The sequence below is a fragment of the Pristis pectinata genome, chromosome 6 (genome assembly GCF_009764475.1).
Source record: "Pristis pectinata isolate sPriPec2 chromosome 6, sPriPec2.1.pri, whole genome shotgun sequence".
Taxonomy (NCBI): Eukaryota; Metazoa; Chordata; class Chondrichthyes; order Rhinopristiformes; family Pristidae; genus Pristis; species Pristis pectinata.
In genome coordinates this window covers 107712363-107725018 of record NC_067410.1, presented here as the reverse complement: position 1 = coordinate 107725018, position 12656 = coordinate 107712363, and the positions used below count along the sequence as shown (strand labels likewise).

General features: G+C 40.8%; 1 protein-coding gene across 1 annotated transcript in view; it reads left to right on the top strand.

The window, feature by feature from the left end:
• The window catches only part of dhx36 (DEAH (Asp-Glu-Ala-His) box polypeptide 36), a 95922-nt gene that overhangs the window by 3195 nt on the left and 80071 nt on the right, over window positions 1-12656 (top strand). Inside the window, exons 2-4 of the mRNA XM_052018192.1 lie at window positions 6215-6342; window positions 9918-10080; window positions 11580-11618. Coding sequence (XP_051874152.1) covers window positions 6215-6342; window positions 9918-10080; window positions 11580-11618 — 330 coding nt within the window. The remainder of the gene's footprint in view (window positions 1-6214; window positions 6343-9917; window positions 10081-11579; window positions 11619-12656) is intronic.

Genomic DNA, 12656 nt, shown 5'->3' with positions numbered 1-12656 from the left:
TCAACACACGGTCAAAAGTCAATCGAAATAGACTGCATTTCCCTGTAGTAAAACCATGCTGACTATCCTTGAATAATCCCTGTCTCTCCAAGTGTGGATTAATCCTGTTCCTCTCAATTTTTTTTCCAATAGTTTCCCTACCACTGATGTTAGACTCCCTGGCCTGTAATTACCTTGCTTATCCTTGCCCTTGATTATAGGTACCACATTTGTTATTCTCCATCTGTGGCCAGAGAAGATTTGAAAAATTATGTCCAAGCCCCAGTAATTTCCTCCCTTGCCTTCAATTATAGGCTGGGATACATCTGGTCAGGCCCTGAGGATTTACAGTGAAACTCTGACAATCTAGAAGCCTTTAGGCTCTGCCAGACCAGCAGATTTTCTGGACCATGGGATGTTGCTCTTTATTGCTCCAACACTCTTTTATTGGGCTTTATTCTTATACATTACTTTACTATAATATACTTTCCCAGTGAATCAGGTGAGTTTCAGGGGAGCATGGGAAAGAACCCCAGTAAGTTCTAGCTTGGAAGTTTGAGCTTGTTTGACACTCCTTGCCCTGACTCTGGCCACACTCTGCGTAACATGCAGCCAACCTCGCAGATATACAGGTAGTAGACCGGAAGTATTAATGAGAGAGCCCGATGTGGAAGCATTGGGATTTCTGAACAATCGGATACTAGTTTATTGGAGTTTTATTGTATCCATCTTTAAACTCACTAAGTTGAAACTCTCTCGTCCAGTACCCTGGGGACCTGACTGGTGCTGAACCACAGGAAGCCCTGACTACAGAAACTGTCCCCTGATCATCTTCCTTTGAGCAGGGCAACTGTTTATGATAATTATGGTGGGACAGTTGTGGAAAATGCAAGCTGGAGGTTTCTGAGAACTGTCTGTGACCCAGAGTTTCCTTAAGTTGGAAACATTGTCGGCTGAGATTGCGAAAGTTGCATTGGTCGGTTAATTAGCTACAGATTAAGCTAAAATCTAAAATTAACTGAAACCTTTGTTACAATTAGTTAATTGGTACAGAGCTGTACTACAGATTCAAAAAATGCCAGACCACGGGAGTTGCTGGACCACAGAATGCCAGAGCAGAGAGTTTCAACCTGCACCACCTCTATGATGGTAATTTGTTCTCGAATTCCAGTGTCCCCTTACCTGAATTCTTCAATCACTATGTCCTTCTCCATAGAGTAGGATGCACTACCCCATGTCTACTCAAATTAATTTGTATATTGGGAAAAATAGCATTTGTGCTGAGATGCCACAATACACCATAAGATATAAGAGAAGAATTAGGCCATTTGGCCCATTGAGTCTGCTCCAGCATTCAACCACAGCTAATCCTTTTTTCAACCCAATTCTCCCGCCTGCTCCCAGTAACCCTTAACCCCCTTAACGATTAAGAACCTATCAGTTTCTGCCTTCAATACGCCCAATGACTTGGCCACCACAGTCCTCTGTGGCAACAAATTCCACAGATTCACCACCCTCTGGCTGAAGAAATTCCTCCTCATGGAAGAATATTTCCGCAAGATTTTACAATTCATTTAAAGAAATCCCTGATAACTTGACACTGTGTTATTGCGAATGAATTTAGATTTAAAACTACGAGTAAGCTTTTTCAGGCTGTGTACCTCAGGATGGAATAATCCTCTTTTAAATGACAGAATCTAACTTTTAAAAGCTAATGCATAACCATTTACAAGTTGTATTAGTGTAGAGTAGTAAAGTTGTTAGTAAATAAACATTTTCAGAAGGTGCCTACTTGTGTCTTTATAAATAGAAAAGATACTTTAAAAGTTCTTACTAGTTCTCCTCTGTGCAAGTTTAATTGCCAGCAGTTTAATTCAGACTAGGGCTGTGGCTAGTTTTGTAGACATGGCTAACATCCAGAGCCATATTTTGCTCAGCATCGTGAAAGGTCATGGAAACTTGAGCGGACTGAATGTAGTGTACTTAAAATGCTTTTCATCTTTTGAACTGGTTTGGCTGATTTCTGGCAAATTCCTCCATGCAACTCAAAAAAAAAAAGCCCTGCTCTGAATGTTTGCTTTTGTGTGAGCCAGTGATGTCATTTAGGGACCAGATGTCCTTGTCACACTATTGTGTTTAATTTTCTGAGATTTAGAATGAATACCTGGGATTCCCATTTGTCAAATTTGCTACTGATATTGCAGAACAGTTTAATTTTGATTTCAAGTGATGACTGCTTGCTGAGGTCCCATCCCACAGATGGCCTCAGAATCCACAGGATGTTTGACTGAAGTTTTATTACAGTCTAGCCTGATTGTTTCCTGTCTCTTGTGGGGTGCTGGATAGTTATCAGAAAAAAGAACTCTGGCATATTTTATTCTCCCTAATCCTAGAGAGAATCCAGTTTCAGTCAAAGCTGTACCATTGCTGCTCTGCAGAGTGAAGTCTGTTAACTCTGGATAGATTGAGACTGGACCTAGGGACTTCTGTATTTGCTGAATAAACCCACCGAGAGATCAAGGTGAACCAGTATAAAAGCAAAATGCTGCAGATCAGATAAAAGGGATTGGAATTGGTTTATTATTGTCACATGTACCAAGGTACAATGTAAAACTTGTCTTGCATATCGTCCATACAGATCAATTCATTACACAATGCATTGAGGTAGTACAAGGTAAAACAATACATAATGCAGAGTAAAGTGTCACAGCTACAGAGAAAGTGCAGTGCAAGTAGGCAATACGGTCAAAGTCATAATGAAGTAGATTGTGAGGTCAAGAGTCCATCTTATTGTACTAGGGAAATGTTCAATAGTCTTATAACAGCGGGATAGAAGCTGTCCTTGAGCCCGGTGGTCTGTGCTTTCAAGCTTTTGTATCTTCTACCTGATGGGAGAGGGGAGAAGAGAGAATGTCCGGGGTGAGTGGAGTCTTTGACTATGTTGGCTGCTTTACTGAGGTAGCTAGAAGTGTAGACAAGGGTCCATGGAGTGTTTCTGTGATGTGCTGAGCTGCGTCTGCAACTCTCTTTAGTTTCTTGGGGTCCCGGGCAGAGCAGTTGCTGTACCATTGCCGTTTGTGAGAATTGGCTATGCAGAAGTTACCTACTGTGCTTCTGTACAATTCCATTGTCTTCTGTTGTACTGTTGGTGTGGAGGTGGAATGCCCAGCAGGCCAGAGAGTGTGTGTGTGTGGGGAGAATGAGAGGAGCTGCGACCTTTGGGGATCAAGCACAAGTGGGGGAGATGTGTCTTGAAGTTGGTTTATTGTTGTCATGTATACTGAGATGCATTGAAAAGCTATTGTCTGTGTGCTATCCCGCAATGCATAAATACATCGAGGTAGTAAAAAGAAAAACAATGCAGAACATACTGTTAGAGTTACAGAGAGAGTGCAGTGCAGGTGGACAAATAAAGTGCAAGGGCCACGAAAAAGTAGATTGGGAGATCAAGAGTTCATCTGTTAGCGTACGAGAGGTTTCTGGTGTTAATTGTGTGTGATTATCAGGCACTGTCTATTACAGACCTCCACACCGACAGTACAACAGAAGACAATGGAATTGTACAGAGGCACAGTAGGCAACTTCTGCATAGCCATTTCTCACAAATGGCAATTAGGTAACCAGAGAATCTGTTCATTAGGGCAGGCGCAGTAGTGTAGCGGTTAGTGTAACGCTATTACAGTGCCAGTGACCCGGGTTCAATTCCTGCCGCTGTCTGTAAGGAGTTTGTACGTTCTCCCCGTGTCTGCGTGGGTTTTCTGCGGGTACTCTGGTTTCCTCCCACGTTCCAAAGACGTACGGGTTAGGAAGTTGTGGGCATGCTATGTTGGCGCCGGAAGCGTGGCGACTCTTCTGGGTTGCCCATAGAACACTCTACGCAAAAGATGCATTTCACTGTGTGTTTTGATATACATGTGACTAATAAAGATAAAGAAATGTTACGTGGGTCCCTGGTGAAACTGCACCTGGAATATTGTATGTAGGTCCACTCTACATTAGGAAGGTGTACTGCAAGGGAGGAATGCAACAAAAGCTTTCCCAATTGATCCCTGTGATGGAGCAGTAGGGGAAATTATAGAAAGGTAAATGAAGCAGACTGTTACTACAAGAAATGTGGAGGAATGAAAGAGATCTCATTGAAACGTGTAGGGCTCGACAAGGTGGATGCAGAGTTGATGTTCGCACTGGCTGCATGTCCAAAACCAGGGGTCAGAGTCTCAAAATGAGGGGCTGACCATTCAGGACAGGGAGGAGATGAAACTCACTTCACCTGAAGAATGGTGACTCTTTAGAATTTTTGGTCTGAGAGTTTAAGTCATAGAGTTATACAGCATGGAATCAGGCCCTCTGGTTCAACTTGTCCACATTGACCAGGATGCCCTCCTGAACTAGTCCCATTTGCCTGTATTTGGCCCATGTTTTTCTAAACCTTTCCTATCCATGTACCTGTCCAAATGTCTTTTAAAGTTTGTAACTGTACCCTCCTCTACCACTTCCTCTAGCAGCTTGTTCCATACACCCACCACCTTCTGTCTGAAAACTTGCCCCTTAGGTCCCCTTTAAATCTTTCCCCTCTCACCTTAAACCTCTGCCTCCTAGTTTCAGACTCCCCTGTCCTGGGAAAAAGACTGACCATCCACCTTATCTATGCCCCTTATGGTTTTATAAACCTCTGTAAATGTCATCCCTCGGCCTCCTACGCTCCAGGGTAAAAGGCCCCAGCCTTGTGGAGGCTCAGTGGGTGAATACATTCAAGACAGAGATGAATGTTTTTGGCTATCAAGTGGTTTGAGATTCATGCAGCAAAGTGTGCAAGTAAAAGATGAGCAGTGATCTTATTGAAGGCTGGAGCAGGTGTGGGGGCCAAATGCCAGATCCCTGTTCTTGATCTTGTGTTCAGTAGAAACTAATGAGAGGTAACTTCAATTGGCAGCGAATACTCATGCATGTTTTGAGTGGAAACCAATTTCTCTTCCTTTATCCTTAAAGAGGAAATAAAATCTGTCACATGATGATTGGAGACATGGCAAATCTGACAAGATAAGGGAATTACAGAGCTACAAACTACCACATAATAAGCAGTTGCCTTGATGTGCTGACTCTACTGTTTCAAAAAAATACATAAATATCGATGAAATTAATTGTTAGTTTAGACTGTTCTGTTGAATATATTGTCTAAGAGGAATTAGAAATTTTGAGTTCTGTAATTGAACTGTGGTACAGTAGTGTTAAATAGTAGAATTAAAGTAACATTTTAAATGCTTGAAGTAGTAGGTTTTAAAATTAGATCCAGAAAATTAGACTTTCAAATAGCAATACACAGAGTAACAATTGAGCCATTAGTAGTTGTGCGATTGAGATCTGGAGACATTTTTCTCATCATGACCAGGTATTAGATGCATTCTGAATTTTCTTCTGACGTCTTAACACCCCTCTCTTTCCCCACCCAATTACAGTTTGAAACTGGCCTTTGCTAACAAATGGGAAATAGTTGTTTTCTTTGAATGATTTGTGAATAATAATGATACAATTGAGATACAATTTTGCTCTTGTGACATTAGCCTTGCCAAAAATGTCCCTTACCTCATTTACAGAGAAGATGGCAGGTGAAGCACTCGTTAGATTCCAGCATGGAACAATGTTGGGAAAGCCAAGTATTTCCTGGAATGTCCTGCACAGGTCCAGTTTCCCCATACTGCTCCTGAATGAGCATTGTATGGGGATTGACATTACTTTACGTGCCCTGAAACAGAAGTTTTGGTGTCTAAGGGTGACTCAAGCCTTGAAGTGTCCAGTGGAATTTTGAAATGGCGCAGAATGACCCAGGAATGGATGTCCTGCTTCGCTCCAGAAGAATTTGATTTTCAAATGCATACATTTGAAACAAAAAAAAATTGCATTGTGCAATTGAATTTCTAGGCGTACGTACTTTTTCTGACTCTTCCATGTTGCTAGTGATTCGAGAATTTGGCAAGTTAGCATTTAATTATTCTCCTAAGTCCAAAGCAAATGCTGTGGATGTTGGAAACTTGATATAAGAAGAGAAAGGGCTAGCGTGAGATGGTCTGTGGGACAAAGTATAATTGATGGCTTGGATTGATAACCTTCCACTAGAACTGGAACATCCTGTGTTTTTATTTTTAACTCAACAATGACTTGTTCTTTTAATCGATACTTAAACTGCGATGTTTTGGCTGAAATGAATTCATATACTGCTTATTTTTTCCTTCCTTAGAGAGCAGTAGTGCAGATGGATGAAGCTCGAGAGGAGCACATCACCCGACTACTGAACTCTGTCCAGACGCGGAGTGACTACAAAGACCAACGTTCCTCTGTGTCAGCCGACTCGAGCTGGAACTGGAGGTAACTCGGTTGGATTTTGTTCTAAACGGTGTTTCTTTGAAGCAGTATTTCTCAACCTGTGGCCCAGTCAGCACATTGCTGTAGCCCGTGTGCCATGCTGATTTTAAAAACAAGTAAAGGTTGCCCACCTCAGCACCCCTGTTGTTAGAATGGAGCTGTGAAGTAGGTTAGATAACTGTTCGAAGTAGAACAAACAGAATTGTCATATTCTAATATGAGTGTCAACCCAGATTTATTTGAACAGCCCATAGCCTCTGCTTTTTTGATAAGTGAGAAGTATTGCAGAATATTAACTTGCATTACTGTCAGAGAACCTAAATATTTTCTCAGTGGATGCATGGGAAATAAGTTGATTGGATGCAGTGCACATTAACATTTAAGTGGGAGAGTTGCCACTATGGCGTGTTGGTTGAACTCTGCTGCTCTGAAGTAAAGGTTTATTGAACTTGGATTCACTTTTATCCCATTTATTTGGATGGTCTGCTGCACATTTTTCTAGAGAGCATGAGTTCAGACTGGTCCAGGCTAAAGCAACAATCCCATTGCCAGTTTAAATGTGCTTTCTCCTTTTTCCCTTGATCTCCACCTGCATCTCCATTCAGAATGGTAAATACCCTACTCCCATCCCCCACTGTGACTGTTTGCTCAAACTATCTCACATGCCTAATTCAGTTCACTAGTTTCTGAATGTCTGTTTAAAATTTAATGTCAGAGTCCTGTTTTTCTCAAGAGTTACTTAGAACTTTGGAAAAATTTGTGACGTAGGAACAAATAGGAAATAAGAGTTGGAGTGGGCCATGTGGCACTTCAAGTCTCCGCCATTCAGTAAGCTTCATTTGCCTATTCTCCATAATCTTCAACACCTCTACTGTACGCCTCTCTCTGCCTTAAACACGTTCAGTGATTTAGCCTTCACAGCTCTCTGAGGTAAGGAATTCCAAAGACCCAAGACCTATTGAGGAAGAAATTTGCTACATTCCAATCTTAAATGGGAAACCACTTATTCTGAAACGATGCCTCTGGTTCTTCGTTCCTTCCAAAGGAGAAACAGCTCAGTATCTGTATTCTGGAATTATTTAAAAAAACAAGACTCAGTCCATGGAATGTCATGTCCCATCCTTCTTAGTTCTCCAGGATTGTCAAAGTCGAGTTTATTGTCATCTGCACGGGCTACAATGAAAAACTTGCAGCAGCATCACAGGAAACATAACATCATATAAACAGCATTCACAAGAAAAATTAAACATCAATTGCACACAACTTTTACAAGAAAGGGCACAATTAGAACAAACAAAAGTCCATTTTAGTGCAAAGTAATCATAGTGTTGTTAAACTGCAGTGATCAGGGTTTTGCCGGCTGATTCAAGAACCAAGTGATTAAAGGGAAGTAGCTGTTCTTGAACCTGGTGGTGTGGAATTTAAAGCTGCTTACTCTCTCTACTGCTGATTCCCCCAATGTAGACTGGCGCATGTTTACCCTCCTTCCCCTTCCTGAAGTCAACAATCAGCTCTTTAGTTTTGCTGAAATGACCAGTACCGACAGATTTGTGTATCTTAACACCCATTATTTTCTCCTTCACCATCTTCTCTAACTGTTGTCCTGTGTTTTGTGGGTAGCAATAGCACTTGCTGCTCCCAAAGATGTAGGGAGCTCTGTGGCATAGACTTTTTCTGGTGTTAGTTGGTGTCAGGGATCAGCTCAGTGAAATTACAGATGTTCAAGAATATTGTTATTACGCTAGCTGAGCAGCCAACCATGTTGAAAAATGTTTACAGACTAGGAAAAATAATGCACAATTTTAAACATTTTGCAGAGCATACAACTAATTTTGAAATGTATACTCATGATTAAGACAGAATTGAAATCCGGCGACCTGGGTTCAATTCTGGCTGCTGCCTGTAAAGACTTTGTACATTCTCCCTGTGTCTGTGTGGGTTTCCTCTGGGTGCTCCTGCTCCCTCCCACATTCCAAAGACGTACGGGTTAGGAAGTTGTGGGCATGCTGTGGTGGCGCCGGAAGTGTGGCGACACTTGCGGGCTGCCCCCAGAACACTCTACGCAAAGATGCATTTCACTGCGTTTCGATGTACATGTGACTAATAAAGAAATCTTATCAAATCATTTAACAAAAAAAACTGGAGAGCCCAGAATTTTGGATCTAACTTGAACAACAATACACTAACTTTTAGGTTTATATTAGAGCTAGCATGCTTGAAAAGAAGTAATTATAATGCAGGATGTTATTAAAATATCACTTGTGCCTTGTGCATCAAAGTGTAATGATTTTGTTTGTTGAGAACAGTTGAAAGTTTTCTGATGAGAATATTAAATGTTTGATTTTCCTTGATCGTCCTGGAAGTAGGTGCAAAACAGTCTGTCTGGCATTGGAACTATGAATCAGTCACAAACTACCTTGGATGTATTCCAGGAACTGCTGTCAGATCCGTGATGTAATGATGAAAAACCCTTGACATTTTCACTGTCATTATCATTACAACTTGATAATGTGAAGGTTCAGAAAAGCTTCACAAATATGTTGCCAGGAATGGAAGGCTTGAGTTTTAAGGAGAGATTGGATGGGCTGGGACATTTTTTACCTGGAATTGCAGAAGGCTGAGGGTTAACCTTACAGAGGTTTATAAAAGCACGAGGAGCATGGAAAGATGGATAGGGGAATTTAAAAGTAGAAGGCATGGGTTTGTGAGAGGGGAAAGATTTAAAGGGGACCTCTGTGGAAAAACTTGCCTCACAGAGTGGTGGGTATATGGAATGAGCTGCCAGAGGAAATGATGAGAAGCATGTACACTTACGATGTTTAAAAGACATTGGTACAGGTACATGGGTAGGAAAGGTTTAGAGGGATGAGGACCAAGTGCAGGCAAATGAGACAAGCTCAGGAAGTCACCTTGGTCAGCATGGATGAGTTGGGCCAAAGGCCTATTTCCATGCTGTATAACTCGATGATTAAACACAGTATTGCATCTGCTAATTTTTTACATTTGTAATTTTAGACTCCCTTGTAATGCTGATATTTCTGCCTTCACAGTGGAAAAGTAGACTATTTCTTAAAATCTTTGAATCTGCCTGATCAAGTAATTTTCTAAGGGACCTGTTGCTGTGTCCTCAATGGATTCCAGCCATCTCCCAACAAGCAGAATCAGGATGACTGTAATTCAGTTGAAGAGTATGTACCAATGCCATCCAAAGCACCACGGGTTCATTCTAATCCCTGGCTTGGGAGGCAATTGCATTGATTGAGGTGTTAAACTTGAGGCACATGTTTAATTTCAAAGATGGTGTGTTTTGGCAAATATTTATCCCTGCTCACCTGAAATAATTATCTTTTCATTATTGCCGTTTGTACGTTGGCTGCTGTGCTTTCTTTAATGGCTGTATAATGCTTAAGGACGTCCTGAGGTCACGGAAGGAACTGTGGAATTGCAAAATCTTTTAAGTTCTAGCATGAATAAAGAAGATTATTTATCTTGCTGCTATCTGTGGCCAGTTTCTATTTTTATTAATGGTTAGTTATTTTATTCCTTTCTGGACATAACTGTCCTTTCCCCATTCCTAGAAGTCCAAGTTCTTCCACTTCAGTCAACAAAGAAGTTAAACCGGAGACCAGTGCTGACCTGGAGTACCTCTTTGAAACCATCACTCGGGATGTATTTTTGGATGAGGAGCTGAAGGAAGACCTTCTGAAGAAGACAACTAATTCAAGATACCTGGAGATGAAGGTATTGCTCTTGAGATTTGTGCTGGGATGTCGAGAATAAGTAGGGAATATAAATCTAGCCAAGGCTAAATCAGTGAGGCATTTATATTCCTTTCCCATCTCTCTGATCTGTTTCACCTTCCCAGTTACCTGCTGTATTTTATATAAAGTTTCTATCGACAGCAGAAAGGGAATGAATGTTCTAGGTGGTGTGGTTGGTTTAATGTACCTTGCCATCTCATCATGAGAAGCTTCAATTTAAATCCAACCCAAATTATTGGGACATATCTTTCTAGTATTTGCAGGTGTTCTCTGCGAATTGAATTATTTGATGGTTACTCATAATTTAGTAATCTCATTCAGAGAGCCCACGCAGTAATTACAGGAAACGGGAAAAGATTTTCAAGGCTGCTTTTAATAGGACTCCTATTGGACTAGGACTAGACTTAAGGAGTCATGGGACCAAGGCACTTTTCAATAGCTATCCAATTAACTCCACACTCGCTGCTTTCCTATTGTCCTGAATATTATTGATAATACGTTGGCACATCAAAACAATTTACAAGATAGCCACTTCCAGCCTTGAGAGAGAATAGCAGAAACTATCAGCGTAAAAAGAGCCCATTGTACCAGTGTTGCCTCTAATAGATTAAATAGAAAGTCATTCAATCAGAATGGTGTTCAATTTGCAGAAATACATTCATAATGCTTTTTTTTTCCTTTTTTGGCAACATTCATTTATATTACACATGAACATTTCTTGATGACATACCAATTAAAAAGCTGAATTTGTGTTTGTAAACATTTAAGAAAGGTGCTATCATTCTGAATTCTCCTGCACAGAAAATGATGAAGTGAGTGTTGATTCCTCTCTTTGAAGAGGATGCAAACATCTGACTTCTAACGTCTGAACCTTTTAAGTACATGGCCCAATTATTTCCCATTACAACAATGCCATCAATCAGAACTTGTGTTTGCATAGTGTAGGAAGAACATCCTAAGACACAAGGCAGAGTCACACAAGGCCAGCTTATTGGAAACTTTGTTGAAAAGGTAATTCAAGGAATATTTTGAAGGAGGAAAGAGAAATTAAGGTGACAATTGTAGAACTTAGGGTTGTAGCTGAATGAATGGTCACCATTGGCTGAGAAAGTAATCATTGATGCATAAGAAGTGTGCAGTAAAGAATTAGTTACATCTGTATTTCAAACAAATTTCATTTCCTTCCTGATGAAATGTCTTTGACATGAAGTGTTAACACTGATTTCCTTTTCACAGATGCTGCCTGACCTGCTGAGTGTTTTCCAGAATTTTCTGTTTCAGCATCTGCTTTCTGCCATGCTCCTATTCAATCATCAATGTCTTATTATAACTTAGTACATTCAATTCATGTTACAATCTACAGCTAAACCAATTAAATACTTTTAACAATCCAATTTTGTTAATTTATTTGCTGCCTTTGAACATTGACAATAACATTTTGTGTTTTCTTAATCAGTTTTATTCCCTTTATTTTCTCAGAAATTTCGGGAAAAACTCCCCTCCTACTCCATGAAACATGTAAGTGATGTTTTTTAGAATTATAATATACAGAGAAGTTAAGTAGGTAAATTAAAATTGATAAATTGGTTTATTATTGTCGCATACTGAGGTACAGTGAAAAACTGTTTTGCATGCCATTCATACAGATCATTTCATCACATCAGTGCATTGAGGTAGTACAAGGGGGAAACGATAACAGAATGCATAACAAAGTGTTACAGTTACAGAGAAAGTGCAGTGCAGGCAGACAATAGGGTGCAAGGCAATAATGAGGTAGATTGTGAGGTCAAGAGTCCAGCTTATTGTGCTAGGGAACCGTTCAATCGTGTTAGAACATAGAACACTACAGCACAGTACAGGCCCTTCAGCCCACAATGCTGTGCCGACATTTTATCCTGCTCTAAGATCTATCCAACCCTTCCCTCCCACATAGTTCCCCATTTCTCTATCATTCATGTGTCTAAGAGTCTCTTAAATATCCCTAATGTATTTGCCTCCACAACCTCTGCAGGCAGTACGTTCCACACACCCACCACTCTGTAAAAAAAAAACTTAACCCTGACATCACCCTTATACCTTCCTCCAATCACCTTAAAATGATGTCCCCTTGTGTTAGCCATTGTCGCCCTGGGAAAAAGTCTCTGACTGTCCACTCGATCTATGCCTCTTATCATCTTGTACACCTCTATCAAGTCACCTGTCATCCTCCTCCTCTCCAAAGAGAAAAGTCCTAGCTCACTCAACCTATCCTCATAAGACATGCTCTCCAATGCAGGCAACGTCCTGGTAAATCTCCGCTGCACCCTCTTTAAAGCTTCCACATCCTTCCTATAATGAGGCGACCAGAACCGAACAATACTCCAAGTGTAGTCTGACCAGAGTTCTATAGAGCTGCAACATCACCTCGCGGGTCTTGAACTCAATACCCCGACTAATGAAGGACAACACTCCATAGTCCTTCTTAACAACCCTATCGACCTGTGCGGCAACCTTGAGGGATCTATGGATGTGGACCCCAAGATCTCTCTGTTCCTCCACACTGTTAAGAGTCCTGCC